This window comes from Dicentrarchus labrax, unplaced genomic scaffold, assembly GCF_905237075.1.
Source record: "Dicentrarchus labrax unplaced genomic scaffold, dlabrax2021, whole genome shotgun sequence".
In the NCBI taxonomy this organism is placed as follows: Eukaryota; Metazoa; Chordata; class Actinopteri; family Moronidae; genus Dicentrarchus; species Dicentrarchus labrax.
The window spans coordinates 1414461-1437511 of NW_026136709.1; the positions used below are offsets into that span (position 1 = coordinate 1414461).

The 23051-nt window shown below is 40.5% G+C and overlaps 1 protein-coding gene across 1 annotated transcript in view; it reads right to left on the reverse strand.

Annotated features, from left to right (window-relative positions):
- The window catches only part of snx7 (sorting nexin 7), a 49309-nt gene that overhangs the window by 21698 nt on the left and 4560 nt on the right, over nucleotides 1-23051 (reverse strand). Inside the window, exons 2-8 of the mRNA XM_051410256.1 lie at nucleotides 15002-15187; nucleotides 13658-13768; nucleotides 11440-11598; nucleotides 11078-11276; nucleotides 9383-9582; nucleotides 8816-8902; nucleotides 3094-3246 (exon numbers count right to left, since the gene is read on the reverse strand). Coding sequence (XP_051266216.1) covers nucleotides 3094-3246; nucleotides 8816-8902; nucleotides 9383-9582; nucleotides 11078-11276; nucleotides 11440-11598; nucleotides 13658-13768; nucleotides 15002-15187 — 1095 coding nt within the window. The remainder of the gene's footprint in view (nucleotides 1-3093; nucleotides 3247-8815; nucleotides 8903-9382; nucleotides 9583-11077; nucleotides 11277-11439; nucleotides 11599-13657; nucleotides 13769-15001; nucleotides 15188-23051) is intronic.

The following is a 23051-nucleotide window of genomic DNA, read 5'->3' on the forward strand; positions in this document are numbered from 1 at the left end:
AGTGCTTGTTTGTTGTATTGTGCTTGCTTCCTGGGGGCCGCTGTGCCGGGTGATGAGTGTTTTTGTCAGAGCTGCTGCAGGGAGAGGCCAGGAGAGAAAACCCGAATATGACAAAGACGCATACTCTCCCTATTATTATACTCACTGTTAAAAACTCTGCCCAAACACCATGCTCTTGTGATGTCTGGCCAGTACTAGAAACTGTGAAGCAAGAAAGGCTGACTGAACGAAAACTCTGCTTGTTAGCAACACCATCTAATATTTATTTGACCTCTTACAGCCTTAAAGTAGATTTAAAACATCTCCATTTTACATGACATAATGTATAAAACTACATAGACACTAAAAGTATGTGGACACCTGAACATTCCACCCATATATATAGGGGCGGCTGTGGTGCAGAGGCAGAGGGGTCGTCCCCTAATAGGAAGGTTGTTGTTGGTTCGATCCCCGGCTCCTCCTGCCACGTGTCGAAGTATCCATGAGCAAGATACTGAACCCCAAATTGCCCCCAATGCTGTGCATCGGTGTGTGAATGTGTATGAATGAGTTAGTTTTTATTCGATGAGCTTTGCCATCGCTGTGCAAAGCCCATCGAACAGAAACTAACATTACTAACTAACTAACATTGTGTGAAGTAGTTTAAAGCGCTTCGAGTGGTGAGAAGACTAGAAAAAGGCACTATACAAGTAAAGGTCCATTTACCATTTACCAAATATTATTTTCTAACAAGTCATCTCAAACCATGGGCCTTAAGGGTGCTCCGATTGATCAGTCACTGAGTATTATCGGCAGATATTTGCCCTAGACAGCTTGATTGGTGGTCTCTATAAACAGTAAAGTTATATTCAGTCTTTTGCACATATAGATTTATTTAGATATGCTAACAGTCAGAGACTCATTTTATAATTTCGCAGAGAAACAGAGAGAGAGAGAGATGTTATCTGGCGGTGGGTATTTTACAAGCACAGATGGGCAGACAGTTTTGTTTTAAATAAGGCACGTCATTAACAAGTGTCCTCCACACTCGGCTCATCTAAAACGTGAATTATGTTTCTTGCCCAACGTTATAAAACATACTGTTGACCAAGAAAGTTAATAGAGCAGACAAACACGTGTGACAGATGGAGAGAGAAACAGAAAGAGGCAGGGTGAGTCAGTGTGTGTGAGACAGAGGTGTAGGTATGTCAACTTCTTTCACACCAAAAATACAAATAACTGTCAAAAGAAATATTAATAACAAATAGTATCAGAGCAAGAAGAAGAGAATCGCTGTGTGTGGGTGTGGTACTGGGCAAGTGGGACCTACTTTCTCTGTGATAAAGAGCACTGAGCCTAGGTCTACTGGTGCACAGATGCTGATCAGATTTACTCATTAAGTATTAAAATTTGGTCGGTGCCATAAAAGTCAAAGTTTGGTACCCAGCTCTTGCCAACCCCTCTCTCTACAAGCCAGTTTTTTGAGGAGAAATAAATCCAAAGCGCCGCTACCCTCTGCTGGCAGAGCTCCAGTCTCCAGGACCAAAATACATCCAAAGCAAATGGAAGCGTATCTCCGTCCTGCCCGCTTAGACTCCAGCATGACTAACAAAAGCTATAAAAGAGTAAATGATTGTTACCGTAACGGCTCTTTCGTCTCATTCTCCTCCTGCTGTAATGTTCTCTCTCCTTCCAACTAGCTCCATTGTTCTTTTTCAACGTCTAATTCTCTGCTGTCTCTGCTGGGCTGCCTGCTCGTTAATCTGGATATAGGATTGTCTCTTCTACATTGCAACTTCTCTCTCTCTCTCTCTCTCTGTTACCCACCTTCTCTCTGTTTCACTCTCCTCCATCTATATATCTACCCTCTTCTCTCAGGTTAAATCCTCTACCTCGGAGATTCATATCCCCTTTGTGCATGTGACAGAAGCTGTCATACACTGACTTTTTATCCAGTCTGAAGCCACATTGTTACCATCCACTGTTTAGATCTTGGTGCTTTTTAACTCTAGATTTGAACCGGATCAAAGATTTTAGTCACTGAACGTCTGGATCTTAAGTTATTAGAGAAACAAGCTGAGCTAATGTTAGCAGCAGCTCGGCTCACAGCCCCTCCGGGACATCCTTTGTCTGTCCAACAGGTTTTCGTCAGATAGTTGTACAGAGACATATACTCTGTACAACTAGCTGACCATGGTCTTGGCGTTAGGTGTAAACTTCACGTCACCAAAGTTCCATACTAAAGTCATGTGATGACAAGTGATCTACCTTTCTCTCCTGAAGAAGACTGAGAGATGTGGTTGAAAGTTCTGAAAAAGCTAGTACCTGAATTTAAAATCAAGAATAAGCTTTCACAATCTACTTTCTGAATACATTAAAATATTATAATGCCATCACAAATAAAATAAAAGTAGATAACACAGACGTTACTGCATGCTATAGGGATATTGTTATAGAAATACAATGACAGCCTTTTAATTAAGCTGATTCAGGTGTATGAGCACTGCTATGCTGAAAAGCGAGGGAGTGAACAGCTGGAGTTGCCTGAGTAAAAGGAGCTATTATAGAAAACTGCTGTTGCCAACTCTTCCTGCTGTTCCAAGTTGTGTTGGGGTCTTGTCCTTTGTGCCTGAAAGTAAACTGCTAACCAGAGACTGCTAGTAAAAACAAGCAGAAAACAAGCGGTCAACTGCAATAAAGAAAGGAGACAGAGAGTCCATGCTGAGCTGGACTGCTGTCTGGGTCAGAGCTACAGCGGCACAGCGCCAATAAACACAAGCACACACCAAATTTGAAATCTTTAGAAAAGTGAAGTTTGATTTCAGACCTAAACAGCTGTAATGCTTAGGTGTAGGAATACAGATGTTGTCAAAGACAAATGCTGTCGAGGTAGAGCGGTGAAAATGCTCTTAATATTACATAAACTTAACTCATATTGATTTTTTCTTTTTTTTCAGGCTAAAATAGGTTTTTCCGCAGCCTCCGTCGACCCCCCTCTATTGTAGTCAATGGTTATAATGGTTATGATCTCATAACTATGAGAACTGTCATAACCTATTATGCATTCTAAACATTGCTGTCATAGAAAGGGTAAAGTCTGAATGTTGAGCTCACCTTCTCGTAGTACTCCACATTCTTCTCAGATGTAGATATGAAGGCTGATCTGAGGTCAGTTCTCATGCTGTTCTGCCAGCGCGACCAGTCTACCTTCAAGGCGTTGTTGGCCAGCTCCACCCGGTCCGCCAGACCATCCACCTCGTCCTGCAGCTGCCAGTCAAACACACAAACCAATGAGTGAACAACTACAGAGAACAAAACATCACAGTCTGACAAATACATCTGTTAGGATTGTGTTATCAGTTTACCAGTATACACAGCTGATTTTGGACTAAGAAAGACAGTTACTGTTTGCAAGTCAAGTCGATTTTACTGACTGACTTTCTGACATTTAGAAGATGCATCAAAGTATATTATAAAGCCTTTAGTATCTCCAGAGAGAGATGTGATGTTGGTGATTGGTCGGGGCTGAGGACTACACATTTGAAAATAAAAAAACAAACAAACAAATCTGTCGGTGAGGAGTTAGAAAGAAGTGAGTTTACCAGACCTCTGTAGCCCGTTCCTCATCTCTGCTGCAGGCTATAAAGACTCCAGGCTACATTAGCCACTACTAGCATACCATAGCAAAAGAAATCTTGGTGGTCCGGTTGTGTTGTAGGCCCCAGGTTTTTAAAAGGTAGAAGAATGTGGAGCCCGAGGTAGTTTGCAATGACTGTTCTTTACAGTGCTATACACAACTCAAGAGGACTCATACAGGACAACACAAAGCACACACAGTACAATAAAAATACCATGAAATGAACAAAAAGCCCCTGATCATTCATGACTACATGAGTAAATACTGGATTCTGATTGGCTGCAGGGTGTCCATTCATTCCTGATAAAGGACACCAATCTAAATGAATGCACTGAAATAAATTGTATTAAAATCTTGAAATTGATTTAGGGACAACGAAATGGCCGGATAGCTAGCTTTTCTTGTTGTTAAACATTCTGCCAAATGATATTGTTATCGACCGTATGTACCGTTATTGGCTTTGAATCTAACTAGCATAACGTTAGCTCTCTGGCTCATAGCATAACGTTAGCTCTCTGGCTCATAGCATAACATTAGCCCTCTGGCTCGTAGCATAACGTTAGCTGTCTGGCTCGTAGCTGAGCCAAAGGGCTCTATGAGCTGAGGAAACTAAAAACATCTCCCGTTGCTAAGTTGTATCTAAGGTTGGTCCCAATTACTGGAGTAGTGACCAATGGTAATGATTGTTTAGGTATTAGTTAGACCCTCAGGGGTTACCAGGCAATGGGAGTTATGCTTTGTGAAAAAATGTATATAAATATAAATATATATATTGTGAGACAGTTAAATCAAAATACGTATGTGAAGATTCCAATCGGTGAGATGAAATATTAATCACGATACTTAATTTAATTCAAACAGCAAATGGGCGCTCGATTTAATGATTTGATACAGAAAATACATGAGAAAATATTCTGGAGATTTTTTTCTGAGAAATAAAATATTTCAAGCCCCACCCCTTGTAGCTCCAACCCTGAAGGGCCACTATCCAGTAGAGTGCACTCCAGAGCTAAAGGCAGGGCCAACTAGGGGGATTGAGATTAGTCCTACATGTACATTTATTTTTGCAATCCTGCTCACCATTTTTAAAACCATCGGTTTCAGTTAGTGTGGTCCTCCTCTATCCTGAAGTTTACCATAATAAAGTAGCTGTAGCCGAATAACAGGAGGAAGATACAAATAAGTGCACATTATGTTTTATTGCAGATTGTCATGGTTCATTAGTTAGTAGCCTCTAAACCATTAGAGCTATGTTATATAAGCATTAGAGGATTACTGCAGACACTGAACACACCCACTGCATCAGGCAGCATCCGTTTCACTGACTAATGAGTTAGTTTCACAATAAATCACAGTTATTATCTACAACACCTACTGTTGTGTGTCTTTCAGCATAAAAACATTATCAGTAAATTGAGCCTGTGACAATGCGGAGAGCCTAAAACACACATGATGCTAGCTTTCCTCACAGTGCAGGTAATCAGATGTTATCATGCAGCTGGATGCAGCTGGATTTACTGAGCCTGAGCAGGGATTAGCTTTCTGACATTTAGACTGACAATGGCATTTACTCAAGTTCCATAAACAAAGAACACTTAACATGGGCTTACGCCCACACACACACACACACACACACACACACACACACACACGCACAGACAAACTGGGGATCTCAGTGGCCAGAGTGTTACTGCAGTGAAATCGATCCAGGCACCTTGTCAAGCCTGTGGCTGAAGAGCATCCAGTGTGTGTGTGTGCGTGTGTGTGTGTGTGTGTGTGTGTAAGCCCATGTTAAGTGTTCTTATACATAACTTGTATATTACAAATGTATTCCATATACATTAAATAAAAAATGTAATTGTATGCAGAACAAACACAGTTATTAACACAAGGTTAGGCTGTAGATAAACAAAGATTAAAACTACTCTACTATATATTTTTTATTTTAGTTAAGCACATTCTTCAACGTTTTTAGTTTAATTAAGTAAAAGTACACCTGGAAGTAGAAAAAAATCCACTTTATTTTGTTTAATGTTGTTAATGATAATGGAATATGCTTTGCTTCCTCACTGTGTGCTGTTAAAATGGATCAACGCTGCCCCCTCCTGGCTGAGCTGTGGCATAGAAATCAGTCTGACTCTGGAAAGGTTGACTCAGAAAAAGCTTATTCAAGTCAATGAGAGATTCTCATGATATGGGTTGGTCAGTACAGTTCTGAATTTCTGCTCTCACCTGCCAATTCTGAAGGGATGTTCCTATCTTTTCCAGTCTGTAGTCTAGATCTGATAGCAAGAGGAACTGACAGCAGCGTTATGAAGACACATACTGTGATCATAACAAAAGACGTCATGTGTTTTGTTTCAGACAGCTCAGTCATGGAATGTGTCTTCCAGTTATGACTGAATAGACGCCACAGACCAATCACATCTCAGTGTCTCAGTGTGTCGCTGTGCTGACAGTGCCTCAGCCAGGCTGGCTTTGTGGACCAGACCATATCAGAAACATATGATCTTAACCACATGTGAGGGTAGAACAGACTTTATGTTGTTCATTATCTGTTCATTAAGGACCAGGGGAAAGCTACCGAACCCAACATACAGACATTCATTTCAAAAGTAAAGAGCTGTTTGAGCTCACAGCAAAACATTCCATTGTAAGTGATGGGGACACAATCCACACTCTCTGTTTTGTGCTAAAATGTATTTAAAAGTTTATTAGTTTAACTTAATATGAGGCGTCAACAGGCTGAGTTAATCAAATCAAGTTGTTATCTTCCAAAGTTAGTAAGTTAGACTTTTTATTGCAAAGTCCCGTCTTTGTGTTTCCCTGTTTTGTCACAAATATGGTCTGAATATAAAGTCATATTTCAAAACTGGAAAAAAAAAGTTTTAAAAGGTAAAAAGTCAGTGTTTAAAAGCTAGAAATGTAATAAAAGAAAAGGTTTTGCAGTTTTGCAAGTTTTGAAGGCTTGCATTATATTTAGCAAACTATTTTATATTTAAGTTTTCCTTCTTTTTCAGAGTTTCAGGGTTTGTCACTGTTTGTGTATTAGTGTGCTTTCCAGGTTTCCAACCTTGTAAAAGGTGATCTGAAAAGCTGCATATTGTTTACTCTCTGCTGCAGTACAGTGCAACCACATGCTGTATTTACAGCGCTAGGTGGTGTTGCAGACTGCTCTGCCAGTCACTGACAGGATACGCCCGAGCAGTGCCTGTGGCAGGTTGAAGTAGCTTTGTATAAATTAACTATTTAACTAAGTTAACTGGTCATCTACTGCAGATTTCATTAGATGTCCATGTCAACCGCAGGCACTGCTCTGTTTATGCTTTGGATGGCTGGAGAAGCCCTACAACCTTTCAGAACTGTAGATTTTATTTAGGTGTGAAACAGTGAAATAAAAACTATGAGATGTCGGAATATCCCACCAAATAGATGCCTAAAAAGATTTGGTAAGGGATTGTAAAGGATTTGGCTTCGATAAGCGGATTTGGAACTGGACTGAGATTCAACAAAATGCTATCAATCCTCATCCCTACTCATGTCCCATGTTGGGTTTTGGGCACTAGGAATCGAAAGGAAGACCTCTAGTTTAGAAGAAAGATTGTGAGGCCATTAAAATCAAAAGTGTTAATTCCCATGAGAGCAACAAATTTCATCCTAATGTTCAAAGCGTGTGAAAGGGCAATTTCTGGCCTGACTGTGCTGTTAGATGAAAAGTCAGGAGGTCACCAACAATCTTTGGGTATCCTCGCACTAACTCTGTCAAGTAGTTGAGGAGATACAGTATTAAGGGCCTGAGCTGAAAGATGGACGGACTAAATGTGGTTAGGCATTGAGCCTTAATACTTTTGTGTTTGTATCACGGAACATTGAAACCTGTAAAAAGTTGCTATCACATATCTGGTCATACATGCATGTCATGTCATTGACCCACTTCCCTCTGTTCATTCATATTAACATGTATATGATGTGTTGATAAACAAAAATACCATCAAAAAAACTTTCCAAATATGTAATACTTTTCATAATAAATGTCCTCCAACATGTATAGTAACACTGACTGATGAGTCAGAAGGTTAAAATCATTTACTAACCTGTCCCCTGAGCCCTGTCAGTAAGAAAAAAGCGGTTCTTTATCCACTATAACACAGGCGGCTTTCCAGATTCCTCCAATGACAACTTCTTACAAATCAACTTTTTTTCCAGATAACAAAAGAAATTAATGAATTCAAAAGGAGCTCCTTTAGATAAAAGCTAAATGAAAGTCGGTGTGTTTCCCGGATTCCTGTTCAGCTCGGCGTGTGGCCGTTTCTTTGACAAAAATCCCCATTGGCAACGGTAACAAAGGCATCTATTTGACATTTCCCTTCTCATTAGTGCAGATCTGTTAAAGGCATAAACGGACTGATATGCATTAAAAGCTGAATTAAAGCCGCTCCATTCTCTCACACACACACACACACACACACACACACACACACACACACACACACACACACACACACACACACACACACACACACACACACACACACACACACACACACACACACACACACACACACACACACACACACACACACACACACACACACACCTAATTAAAGCAGGAATACAATACAAGTCTGTGGGGTAAAATCTTAGTCCTGTTTCTTAATTAAAATCTCACAGATGGATTTTTGATATCAGCTGGGTAAGGGGGGGGGAGATACACACCTGCAAATCTAGATACACACACTCATAAACAACAGTGCACAGATGCAAACACCTCAAGTAAAGTGTCTAAAAATAGCTCTGTCCTTTGCTTTCCTGACTTTCCGTCTTCGTCCGTCGTCTCCTGACATTTTGCAGCGAGTCGTTGTCTAAAGGGGATATGGGAATTTTCATTACACCGCGATTAGCCGCTGGGCTTAAAGTGTGAAATAATATTGACAGCTCTTACTCCCGCCGAGCTGAGCACGACTTCCAGCTGACGAGCCTGGATATCTCGATAATCCTCCCAGGAAGCCCTTTTTCCTCTCCGATATGAGCTGAGGGTGGCCCTTTGGGAGAAGCCCCCTCTCCATGCTTCACTTTATTACACCTAATCTCTGGGAAGATGACTGGAGGACACACACACACGCCGGCTGGCTCAGAGAGACGCAGGGAAGGGAGGAGGCGAGTATGCGCGTGTGTGTGTGGATGTGAAATTGCACTTACTGATTCTTGGTCAGCTTTTCTGGATGCCAGGGCCTCGTTCTTGGCTTCGTACTCAGCCTGGATGTTGTCTCTCCGTCTCATCACAGCCTGAGACAAACAGGCAAAGAGTTACTTATAAAACTTGCTCAAAGTTTTGTTTATTTATGTTTTTTTTTTTTTTTTTTGGAGGGGTGGTAAAGAGAGAAGGACAGAGACAAAGGTGAACCGCAACAACAGTAGCAACAACTATACTAATAGATATCGTCATATCCCCTTTGTGCCTGCGTCAGCGTTGTGGTTGTCTGCCAGACACTGCCATACATTTTTTATCCAGTTTGAAGCCACATTTTTACCATCCACTGTTTAGATCTTGGTGTTTTTTGAACCGGATGAAGGATTTTAGTCATCGGACGTCTGGATCTTAAGTTATCAAAGAAACAAGCTGAGCTAACATTAGCAGCAGCTCGGCTCGCAGCCCCTCCGGGACGTCCTTTGTCTGTCCAACAGCGTGGAAGAAGCAGTGATTTGAGTGATTGCTTTATTCAGCGATGGAGGAGTTCAGGTGTAAGCAGTGTGGTCTGGGCTCACCTTCAGGGTCTCGGCACACAGGACATACTCGTGCAGGGCGGGCACGAGGGCTTCAGACAAATGCTGGATCTGCTCTTCTGTTTCCTTGCTACACCGCTCCACACAGCTGGCCACGCCCTTCAGTGGCTCTGCCAGCTCCTCCTCTGACTCTGCCCACTGGGTGTAGGTGGGGCTGTACTGCTTGAGCTCATCCAGATACTCTGGAACACAGAGGACACACATAAACATAAACTGGATGGACGGTATCCAGTGTCCTTTAAGTTCGGAAGGTCTGATCATGTAATGCTACCACTTGAGGCCGTTCATCAGACTTCACACAACTCCGTCTGGGCTTTATACAACTAACTAACTAACAAACGCAGTAGCACTCCCCAACACCTGGAAACACGCAGGGGCTTCAAAGGCCTCACTGCAGAGTTCTGGACCAGCTGCAGTCAAGACCAAAGATCTGCTGAGGCAGGTGCATAAGGTGTTACAGTTGTGGAGGCGTTAGGTAATAAAAGCAGGGATTACTTTTTCCAAATCATTAGGCTGAAGGAAGGGAATTTTTTCTTACACTAGGACCGGGCCAGAGATTTAACATAGAGATCAAAATGTAGTTTCAGATTAAAACACACTGGATTTAACATTTTGGGCAGCCAGTTAAATTTGAGTGATTGTACATTAGAGTACACACAGAGCTAAACATTCTTCTGCAGGCCTGGAATGAAGTCATTTTTAGGGCAAGGCCTCTTTTGCCTTTGATAAATAGAGATGTATTGGGGCACCAAAGACCAAAAGTACCAAACAGTATATATAGTATATAAATAATTAGCTCTACTTTAATACAGCAGTGATGTTATCCAAAGTTATCTTATGTAATAGTAAACACTGACAGGGACCATTTTACTGCACAATGACTACTTTAAATACTAATGCAGTATGTTCACAGTGGAGTTAGTATTGGTACTTTTACTTTATGGATCTGAATACTTCCTCCACCTCTGGTTAGCACACCCACAGCCCAACTGCACCTGTGTGTTACCTCAAGATGGGGATACTTTTTTTTTTTTATTTCCTTCAGCTGACCTATATTGATAATATGACCGTGACTTAATCTGTGCAGTTCCACTTTTGTTGTTACGGAGGAAACAAAGGGACAGTTAGTTTAGGAATTTAGACATCAGTAAATATAAGATTTGATTTGAATTTTTTTTTCCATACAATCTTTTGTTTCATGGTAAAAAAGTAAAAAGCTCTTTTTTTTCCTTGACACATTCTTGGTTTTAAGGTATTAAATGAAAAACTACACAGTACGCCTATATCTCAGCATTTGGTTCACTTCTGTGAATAAAGTAAATGTAAATTGTCTAATAGAACAATGACCGAGCATCAGGAACAAGAAAACATGCCACGAAAATAAGCCTATTAAGTCTGTGTGATTGTTAAAGAAATATTAAAAATGCCTAATACACACAGAGAATTGTATAAAAAGTTCCCTAAACAGGAAATAATCTATTCAAAATGCATCTGAATCACTTGTTTTATGCAAGCATCTTTCTGTTACTGAGTTCCCTGTCTGGGTTCATTGTACAGTTTTGAGTATAATATCAAATATCCCAAAAATATGTCACTGAGTCAGGGGTTGTCAGATTACTCAATGATAGCAAAGGGGTCCCTTAAGGAAAAAGGTTGGGGACCACTGTGCTAGAGTACCTCTCTGCTCCTTGATGATCCTCTGGGTGACTTTGTCCACAGAGCAGATCTTGCTACTGAAGTCCTCCACGTACTCCTGCATCAGAGTGAACTCCTCCGGCCGGCTCCTCAGGCCTCGTACCGAGTTGGCCACCGCCCTCACCGTCTCCCCCATCCTGCTCAGGAAGCCTGGACCCTGCTTCCTGTGAGACATTAGCTCCTGCAGGAGTCACACAGCAGGGCTTTAATAAAGCTGTGCATCACTGCTGATCCAGCTCCTGAATGCTCATACTGGTCTAAAATGTGTGTGTGTGTGTGTGTGTGTGTGTGTGTGTGTGTGTGTGTGTGTGTGTGTGTGTGTGTGTGTGTGTGTTGAGAGACACCTCTGCAGTGAGGAAGACTTTGAAGTGCTCGCTGCAGGACAGTATAGGATGATCTGAGATCTTGTTGAGGAAGCGGTGCAGAGCTTTCCTCCTGGTCTCAATGAAGTCATTGTTGAAGCGTTCCACCATGCTTTTCATCACAAACTTCTCCGGCAGCGGCTGAGGACAGCGAGAAACAATATTCAGGCGTGGTACGTGTGCAAGGCAGATTTAGCATCTAATTGTGACATTAAAACATTAAAAAGTACGTACGCTAAAGAAAATCCTGAGCACAGGAATACAAGCAAGCTTTTTTTCTGGATTGGACCACAAAGAGGATTGTTTTTCTAACCTGATGGAAGGCTTCTATGATGCACAGTGTTTTTTATTTATTTTCACAACTTAACACTTACATATACTTAACTGCAGTCTGTATGTATACATATCTATGCAGGCACACAAGAACGCAAGACACATGAACTAAGTCTTCATGCATCAAATAAAATGCTCAAAACAAAACAAACATAAATAAATAAATAAAAGTGTTGAGGATTGCATTAGAATAATGTCTTATATTAATGTACACATGCTGAAAACAAAAACCTTTGTAGGTTTTGGACAGGGCAAAGGTGCTTCTATCATATGGCCTACTTCTATCTAAATAAGATATGTTGTGAAATAGTGATTGCTTACCCCTGATAGGAAATGTAAAGGGCAGAGTGGTAGATAATACCGAAATCCATTTACCCACACTTGGCCTGCTGACTTTTTTACACGATAGAGAAATAATTATTTTGGCCACTAACAGACTTATTTCTAAAAAAATGTAGTGTGTCCTTCTAATGTTCTGATTTGCTGGGTGTAGACCTAGGATGAGGAGCTTGGAGTCTAGAGGAATTTGTATGGATAATATGTCCTGGATATACCTTCTCACTGCTTCAGTTTTGTTTCAGTACACTGCCCAAGATAGTGAAAAAGGTTACCTTCTGCCATTTCACACTTAATACATATATCAGGTATAGCACTATTGTATTTGTAAAGTTTTTCTGGGGTTACATACGTTTGCATCAGCCAGTTGTACTCACTAGCCTCGTTACGGAGGACTCTGAGGACCAGAAGGTCAAAGAACTTTTTCAGCCCAGTTTTAAAATCCCCCATCAGATTTTCATCAGGTTTTTTCAGTTCAATAGCTTCCCTCTTGGACACAGCATGTTTGAGCAGTGGCTGGCTTGCTGAAATGCAGGGTGCCACAGTGTCTTGTGCTAGCATAAATTAAGCTATAAAGCATCCTATGACTATTCACACCTGTTCATTTTGAAAGGGCAACAACCCATTGGGGAAAGTCCAACACTTGACTGACCAATGGTGTAACATTATCACTCAGTCAAGGACAGACTTTTATAACTGCATGGCTGAATCTGAATCTGATACTAAAGAAAAAGTCAAAGAAGTTATACAGGGAGCCTTTTTATATGAATTTCCTTAAAACCTCTAATAAAAGTTGAGAAGGACCACAATTAGATAGTGTTTCCCATCTTTGCTCAATAGTTTCGTGCTATAGGGATGAAACGGCTGTCTCCAGTAAAGGCAGGCTCAGTTCAGTGACTTAAGCAAATAAACACCTGGGTTATTATTAGAAGTTCTACAGATTTATGGACTTCTATCCTCAATGGTGAATAAAGGGTGAATTCTGATTGTAGCAGTGTGTATGATGTCTGTGTGTTTAGATTTGACTGACTCAGAAGAAGCAGGAGACAGGTTCAGGGTGCAAGGTAGGAAGTTGTGGTGGGTGGCAGGGCAGCACGATATGGTGAAAAAAACATCATACTGCGATTGACAGATACTGTGATTCAGGAATAGTGGGAATTTTCATTATTACTGAAAACTACAGTACTTTATTATAATACCTTTATCAAACAAACTGCTGCTACAGTCATTGTATTAATATTCAAGTACATTGCTACATGTCCTATTACCTCATAATAAGTCATACAATATGTACAGTATGTAATATTTTATAATAGGTTTCAGATCTCTGCAAGTTGATTCTCACACTGTATGAAAATAAATGAGCAACCAAAGGAATCCTGGATGGTAAGAAAAAGAAAAGTGCTTTTTGAAAAAAGGCTTGCAGTAATGTTAAGGATGTGTGCCTTGTGGTAAATGAGCTCAAACATCCAAAATCTCTGCAGCAGCCCACAGATGTGTTAAGCAGATGATGGTGCGTGCAAATACATACATGGACGATGAGTGTTGGGTGGTTTTCTTCCAGTCTGCTTCGGAGCCACAGGAAGTCCTGGTAGCGCCGGCGAACCTCATACTCGCTGGAGTCGAACTCGCTCCGCGTTGTCTGCAGAGAGAAGCTCCATATCAGTACCAAGACTCCATGAAGCCTTATTGTGTTACCGCCAGGTTGAGGTGTATAGACCTGAGCACGTATCAAGTGTCCCACAATCTATCCTGTATTGCACAGACCAACACACTCCTACCTCAGAGTCAGACAGACAGTTATTGATGGAGCTTCCTACATTGATTGTGTTGAAGTACAAATTATGATAACGCTTGTAATGTGAAATGTGAAAACATTTTTAAGTGCAGAAAACAGCTCTACTTTGTCACCTGCTGCCATTATGTGAATATACTATAGCTAACTTGTACGACTGTACCCAAATCTCTTTCTGGAGGTTACATTTCAGACTTTTTAAGAACTTTTTAAGACCATTATGAATGCAATTTAAGATCTATTTTACGTCCATACTGGCAGAAAAAGTACAAAGTCTATGAAGGAAAATCTGTGTTGGTTGGTACAACATGATCAATACCATTTTTTTCCCCAAAACACATTTAAAAGATAAGTGCAACTTAACACAACGTTAACTTCATTAATCCAATCAATTTCTGTTTTAGACCTGTCAAAATTACAAGACATTTTAAGACCTTAAATTCAGATTAGACCTTTGAAGACCCTGCGGACACCTTTGTGTTGAATTTGGGAGACAGTTTCTTTATTTTATTATGTGCTAGTCATTTCTTCTTTTCTACATACTTTTAAATACTGTTGCTGGTGTATTTTATCCATACCTGGGACTATGAGAAATACTGTATTTATTCATGGCCTCCAAAACATGTCAAGTCTTGAGTTTTACCTAGGGCTGTCTGCAATAATGAAATACTGTGCTTTTGAGAAGCCAACCACAGGGAATAGCAAGCCACGCCACAACTGTGATATTGTGACGTAGGAAAGCATCCCAGAGCAGTGAAGCTGAAAAGACTCGACGCGGGAGAAGTGCTGTTCGAACAGGGTTGACCTTGGTTTCAGTGGAGACAGAATCTGATTGCATCTGACATCTGTTACAAATGTTCAGTTTTTAATAAACTTGTTTTACTAACTGTTCCCTAAAATATATCAGCAGAGACAGGACACATTTCCTAAGTTAAGAAAGCCTGCCTTCACTCCTAGGTCTACAACATGGATCAAATATGCAGAATCTTTGGCCAGTTTACACTGATGTCCTCTGAGACACTTATAAATAAGGTCATTAAACGTGCTGCATGCAAAACACGTACAGTAAGACGTCCTCACCTTGGTCACAACTCTGTACATGATGAAGGTTTCGATGGCAGTGATGTGGCTCTCTGGGTTATCCACGCTGACGAAGATGTCTTTGGTGTAGGTGTCCTGCTGCTCCTCCTCATCTTCCAGTCTGTACTGGTTGACCATGGAGCTTGGAGAGTTGGGCATGGGACTTCCATCTGCCAGGGATGTGTTCTGGACCAATGAGATGATGCCACTGTTAGCCCACAGAGAGGTTCACAGCAGTGCTACAAGCTCTGTTACTTTATCCTGTACAACATGTCAACATAACTGAAGGAATTACTCATCTAATAAAGTAACTTGCTTATGTAGTTTAAAAACTGCTACGTAACCAACTGTAAACTGTACTGTATCCATATTTCATAGTCTGATATTTTAACTTGAAAGCGTCTCCAAAATGTGGTTGTCTTTTCAACACAGACTAGCCTGGCACATAACATATCTAAGTACAGGAAAGGAGGAAGTTGACAGAGGTTCTGACCGAGGGTTGCTCAGCTAAGCTGTTATTGGAGCACACAGCAAAGGGGGGCTGGACTTAGGAAAGATCAATTTATTGAGTCCTTCCCCTTTCTATGACCGCAGGCCTTTGAGTGTAGCCATTGGAAACAGCTATAAACACTTTGCAATTTGGAAGTGGTGCAGCAGTATGAAATGTTGGGTTTTCATTAGCAGTAACTTAATACAGCATTTTCTTCGGTATCCAGGGTGCAGCTGCAGCGTGTGTGCGCAGTGACAGCCACTCCGCAGTTTTGGTGTATTTTGACTGAGAAATAACATGAAATTGCGGTTCATACATGGCAAAGATATGTTTAAGGTCATTAAGTTTGACTACAGAGGACGCTCAAGTTCATTTTCCAGCGGCATCCTGTGGGTTGTCTTTTTTTTTATTATATTGAAGTATATTACACACTATAGTTATTACTATAATGGTTATAAAATATGCCTTTCATTGCATGTAAAGACCCAACTTGTACCTTTTTCAGGAGCGTATGATTATCACTGTAGAAGACTGTGAGTGCTATGACTTTCTGAAGCTAGAATTCTCAACAGTGATTCACCCATCTTTGACTACTAACCACTACTAGCCATCTGGGCCCTGTGGGCGCATTTTCAATTTGCCAACAAATACAGATGGTGTGTGGGGTAAGAACTTGACTGAGGCTAAATATGCTCAGTAAAAAATTGGACTGGATTAATCCCCAATTAAGTCTTACACACAGACTGTACTGTACATTTAGTTATACAGAGTGTTACTGTTGCTGTTCTTTACTCTCTAACCAGAGCAATTCAACAGGAAAATAAACCTTGATTACAGATTAACATTCCAAGCAACTGACAGTAAAGATCAGCAGCGACAGCATCTCGCTCATTTTACCAGAGGAATGATCATGCATTTGTGGAAGTGGAAGTGGAAACCCTTTGGAGCGTGTGATTTACATGAGGAGGCTAGATTGTAGATACTGGTTCCGTGGCGCTGATATAACATTTTACACAGACAGTGTCATCTATTTGAGTCAAAGTGGAACTGGAACTTTTGGTTCTGTTCCAGAAGTTAGAAAACCTCATTCAAAATTAGGGCTGTGTATTGGCAATAATCCAATACCATTCAATGTATTACAATATACTGTGGTTGTTTTAACAGTCTGAACACCACTCCTATGTGTATTTGATGAATTAGAATGAGAATTAGGTTTCTGAAGAGCCGTTGTGAAGCTCAGTGTGCTCTGGCAGTCCAAGACGAATCCAAAAATGGCCAAAGAGGTGGAAAACGTGGGTGGAGCTGAATGAAGCCTGTTTCCTGAAAACAGCCACATGTGACGGCACCCACCTGTCACTCAAAGCAGCCACGTCCTTTATTATACACAACTTTAATATAATTTAAATGGGTGAGTTCTATAAAAATTCACGCCCTCTGCAGTTGTTTTTTTGTTGTATGAACAGGGAGAGTAGCTATAGAGACCAAAACTGTTTTTTGTACCAGGCTGTAAACATGTTTATTTCTTCTGTAAAGTTGGGCATTTTAATATGGGACCTTATGGAGATTGACTCACTGCTGGAGCCAGCCTCAAGTGGCCGTTAAAGGAAGTGCAGTTTTTGTCACTTCTGTTTTATCTTCATTCGCAGCCATGGAAGTTGCTGCTTGATGCCAACCCTGTCCATCACCATGACAACACTCTGGCGATACCAATTTGGATCATCAGATTGGTGCTCCCACACCACTCTGCTCTCCCTGTTGCAGCTCACATCCAGTTCAAGACTGCTCCTTGCTACCTCCATCCTTGGTCAAACCCTACACCCTCCATTCTACTCTTTTACCTCTTCACGAGTGGTGGCCCCAAGTTAGAACAATAGAGTCACTACCCGTGTTTTCCCCCCTTCCCTTTTAAAAAAAAAAAAACAATTTTCCTTCTGGGATTGGCACATCCTGGCTACTGTATCCTGAAAACTTCTGTCTGTATGACACACTCAGAGCCACCGCTCTCAAATGATGCAAGCATTCTTCCGAAACGTCCCCGCGTCGGATCAGGTCTGTGTCCGCCTTTTTAATGTGTTCAAGAGAGTTCTGAAATGTTTTCATGGACCTTCTGGGAGGGAGATTTTACAGGAGCATGCAATTCTTTAAATTATCTAAAAAAGAAAATCACCTTCACTGGGGATATGACAGCAATACAGGTTGCCAACTGATAACAAAATGGTCAAATATTTTAGATTAGATTAGACTAGATTCAACTTTATTGTCATTGCACAAGTACAGGTACAATGCAACGAAATGCAGTTAGCATCTAACGAAAAGTGCAAAGCGCAGAGATTGCAGAGTAATGTGCATATGTACAAAAATATGTAAAAAAGTAATAACATTATATATACACATATATACATATATATGTGTGTACATATATACATATATATGTATCCACATACATACACACGCATATATATATATATATGTTTACATATATATATACATACACACACACACACACACACACACACACATATATATATATATATATATATATGAATATACTAGTATGATATTTACATTATGAACAGTATTAACAGAATAATAATATAAGATATTGTACATAATAGTAGGGAAAGACTGATTATCAGAGCTGACATTCAGCATTTTTTCCCGATTATCTCTATCATTGTAATTTTTTATCCGATTGCCGATTAAATATCTAAGTTTAAAAATGTGCTACTTTGGCAGCCAACTCGGTCTGTAGTCACCCCTCTGTAGTCCCACCCACAGCACTGATTGGTTACAGCGTCATGAGTCACAGTAGAGTAATACTTAAATACAGAAATGTTAGAGGTCTCCTTTGCAGTTTTTAAGTGAACATAATTATGCTTTAAGTACTCTGCTCTTTACTTAAGTAAAAGTAGCAATACCACAGTGTAATAATATACTTTCTTTTTGTAATATTTGCTGAAACTTTCCCTATACCTTGACAGTAGAACATGATACAGATAATCTGTGAAAAAATCGGGTTCCTCATTCATCACTTTAATATTGCAGCTGGTAAAGGTGGAGCTCATTTTAAAGACTATATACTGCTGAGTAGTAGTAGTAGTCTCGTTATTTTTGGGGATTTTGGCGATAACGATAATCAGTCGATATCCTTTAAAATGTGATTGGAATTGTCTGAGTTTGGGCTTGTGTCCACCAAACACATTTTTAGCGCTGAGAGTGCTCAAAATCTCATTTTCCGAGCGCCCAGCGGTGTTAAAAGTTGAACAGATTTCAACTTGAAGAGCTCGTCTTTTCGAAACCAAACCATTTCCATGTCAGAGAGGTAGACCCACGCCTCGGCACTAAATCATCTGAAGTACCGGTAGCTTCAGGGACTGGAGGTGTTTGCATTTTCTCTCTACCATCACAACGCGCTGCTAAACTGTTGCAAGGAGGATGTTAGCGAGAGGTCATGTGATCACGTCATGTGATCACGTAGGCCCACTAGTCGTGTGACTGAATCCTGCCATGCTGTAGAGAGCGTTGCTGCACCGTGTATTAATGAATGTGAGGAGTTTCCGCGTGCATTTCAATATTTTTGGCGAAGTAATTTAAATACTCGATAATGGAAATTTGCACATCTTCAAAACAACAATGACGATATTATCGCAAACAACATATTTCGTCCACCTCTACTGAGTAGCTTAATTTGTAATAATACATCATCATTTAGTATTCATATTCTGTATTAATAATATGAATCTGCAAAGTCACTGAAGATATCAAATAAAAAGTCGAGCAATTTGCCTCCAATACGTAGTGGAGTGGAAGTATAAGTCGTCCACTGTTATTCTAAAAATGTTTTCCTATTTACAGCAAATATCAGATCCAAATACTGGTTATCAACTTCCTTGATGACTAATATTAAGTATCTGTATCTGCCCTGGAAAAATAGTTGATACTGACAGATATTGCTATTAGGGAATAGCTCATCTGTAAGCACAGGCCTTTCCACTGTGGACTGTCACATTATGATCCAGTTTATGCAAACAGCAGTGAAGCATACACACACTGCCTGCAGGTCTGTGGGCTGTAAAAACAGCTGAGAAGCTGCTGAGGTCAGCAGAGGACTGCTCCACGCGACCAAACCATTACAACAAGCGCGTGGTGACCTCTCTCTCCCAGATAGTCGGGTTGTCACCTGACCACCTGGCAATTGCACATTCAGTGTCTCTTTTTCTAAGAAATGCAAACACAGCTCAGCCTGCTGCCAGCACATGGTCTGCTTTAACTTTATTCCAGCTACATTTTTATGCAAAGAGTAACCGCAAACTAGCATCCACATCTTTGTAATGAGCTGGTTGTTATGGTAGCAACCTGAGGGCAGGAGGAAGTACTACAATGTCATGGTACAGTGTACTGGTGGGACTCCATATGGTTTCCTGTTGCACATATGTCAAATTTAAAACATGGTAGACTACATCAGCCAAACGTATCCATCCACAGCTAAAAATAACTGCTATTTAGATCAGTGGTTCGGCTCTGGTACATGTCAGTAGCAGCTCAGTTGTTATAGTAACAGCATTAATGTGATTGAGTACAAGTGGTAACTCCATTTCTTTGATCATACCTATGGCATGTCTCACTAGAGGTGGATTAACTGTAAATGCAACCTCACTGATTTCAGTGCACACTCAGCAGCCTTTAACCTTAGCTTTTAGCTCATGTGGGCCTTTTCAGAGACAACATTCCCAGCTGGATTCACAGTTAATCACAACTTTATGATACTATTTCTTAAAACCAAAGATTGATCTTTGCGTTTTCCAGGACCTTCCCAGGACCTTTACATTGAGTTTTCTTGATCATACAGGACAGTCATATAAGCTGTTGTGTTGGGCAAGTGTGTACATTAATTTGGCCCCAGCCTATAAAGTACAGTTCAAATCAATTTTTTTATTTTACAGTGAATTTAGATTCTATAAAGTTAAAGTGTTCACTGTGCATTTATTTATCATGTGTGTCTGTATCAAGTGTCATACAGTTTATCCTCCCAATAGCCGAGCTGCACAGTAAATAAGCACCCAGGTTTAAGTAGGCCATCTGACTGAGGCGATAAAGTACAATCATTTCCGGGACATCATAGATTATTTCCAGGATATTTGGTCATTTTAATCTATTTCCAGGTGTTTCCATGACTGAAAAACTAGCCTCTAAATTTCCAGGTTTTCCAGGTCACATGGGAACCCTGCATCAGTGGCTTTTCTCAGAGAGCATGAGAACAATTCAGAGCCCGATCGATAGGGATGCACTGGACCCGATACCAGTATCAGGTATCGGGTCCTATACTGAGCTCATGTACTCGTACTTGTAATCCTAAAACTACTCCAATACTGCAACCGATACCAACATTAGCAACATTTCATTTGTTACAGTCAGAAAGTGAGGAACATCTGATGAAAATAAAAGTCACTGTTAGAATTGTAATGGTATTAAGTGTTGGGATCTGGCCATGTGTTTAAACAAAGAAATGGTCATTACTACAGCGAGGCCCTTATGTAAGCAATAAAGCCTGCTCGTAGTGACTGAAGACAAAGAAAAAGGGCCCGTCAGATCACAGACCTCTCAGCGGGGGGTCAAGATTGCGGCCAAGGTGTGATATGAAAGCAATAAACGCCCAAACACTGGCACTTCATTGTTCAGATTCCCTCGGACCCCAGACTCGTCATCCCGGGTATTTAAGCCCGAGAGACTCTCTTCTCTCTTCCCTTCGTTCTTCGTATCTTCTCGCTCACCTTGCTCGCCCACACCAGGTGATAAGTTTTGGACCTTGGCGCGGACCGACCCGACGCACGACAAAGGATTATAGCACGGCACAAGAGTCTGCTTTTTTTTCGGCGATCCCTAGTCAGCGCACCGACGAGTCGTTAACTCTGCAGAGAAACGAGCAAAACGCCTTTCCTCTTGCTACCTACACCAGTGAACATCGCACTGCAGAGACTGTTTGGACTCCAGAACCACAACTCTGATCAGCCTGGCTCACAGGACCGCCAGCTGACCCACGCAGCACCCGCAACTCTTCTTCATCTTCCTTTGGACCGTCGGTAACGTACTGGGCACAGACAGATAACTTAACAGAGTTAACGGCTAAACAAGGACTGTTTAATTACTGTTAAATGTTACTGATGTGTTTTATTCAGCTTATTGTATTGTGCTGTTGTTCTGATTAACTCAGGTTACTGTAGTAACTGTAGTCTTTCACACAGTGTTAAGGTGATGTTAGTTTAATGATATGCTTCACATAGACACCGTCTTTGCATGCATCTAACTCCCTTTTAACGGCACCGTTAATCTAAGATCACACACACACATATTCGGCCTAAACCTCAGCACACACGAGGAGAGGAAACTCAAACCCTCCCGCTCCTCCATACTCTTTGTCTCTCACCAACACGTGTTTCATACTCTGAAACATCTGGTCAGAGGACAAAGGACACACACCTTTTCTGGCCTGCAACCCCCAATGCGCACACACACACTGACACACACCTCTTCCTCTAACTTAGTTCCTTCAAGTTAGATTGCACATTGTGTATTTTCCTCTGTTTGCCTTTATTATCTCAATAATAAATGTTTGTGTTTATATATGCTGGCCCATTTAATTACGTAGAGTGAGTGATACCAATCTCTTCTATGCAGAACTCCAAAGCTCCCACTTTAGCTATTAATAATGATTTTGGTTGTAGTTATTAATTTAATTATTAATGCAATTTCTGAATTAAAAGTTAGTGTATTTTTATGAGACTGATCAATCAATTATCATTTCCCTTATCTAAGGGTGGTGCCCCGAGGATCTTTAATATTAATTCAAGTCATTGTCTATTATCTTTCTATTATAAACTTTGATAACCATTAATTGATTAAACTAATACAGTTAAACCACTGTAACACCCTACTAAGTGGAGCCCGACACAAGTATTGATACTGGTACTTGGTATTGGCAAGAAACCAAATGTAAGTATTTGTATTTGGTCTGAAAATATAATCAGTATAATGTCGGTCAGCCTAAATGATCGGCTGATATTGATATGTAAACTGTCATGCGGCAATATTTTTTTTCTGGAATATACTGCAGAAATAAAAATTCTTGTGGTAAAATACTGGTGTCACTGTAAAATGTATCCATCAGAGTTGCTGTGATTTACAATTTTGTGGCAGGCAGCCCAGAGTAAAAGAGAAGAAGCAGCTCTCCAACTAGAACTTGTTGACAATGTTAAATTATGGAACATGTTAAAGAATATTTAACTGAAATATTCTTTAATAAAGTTATTTGTTAAAAAAAAAAAAGCAGCCTTCTGAGAGCCTTTGCAGAGTAATGTCATTGTCCAATCAACCTTTTCTATGCAGATGTCTGCTGTAAAACGGTACCGGTCTCCAGTACATTTGCACTAAAACTGATGTGTTGGCTGTGGCTACTTTTAGATGGATCAGGCTGCATGAAGTTATTACAATGCACATAAAAGGCTTATTGTCAGTCAAACAGTAACATTTATGATAGCTTATAATACTATCTCTCTATGGTAA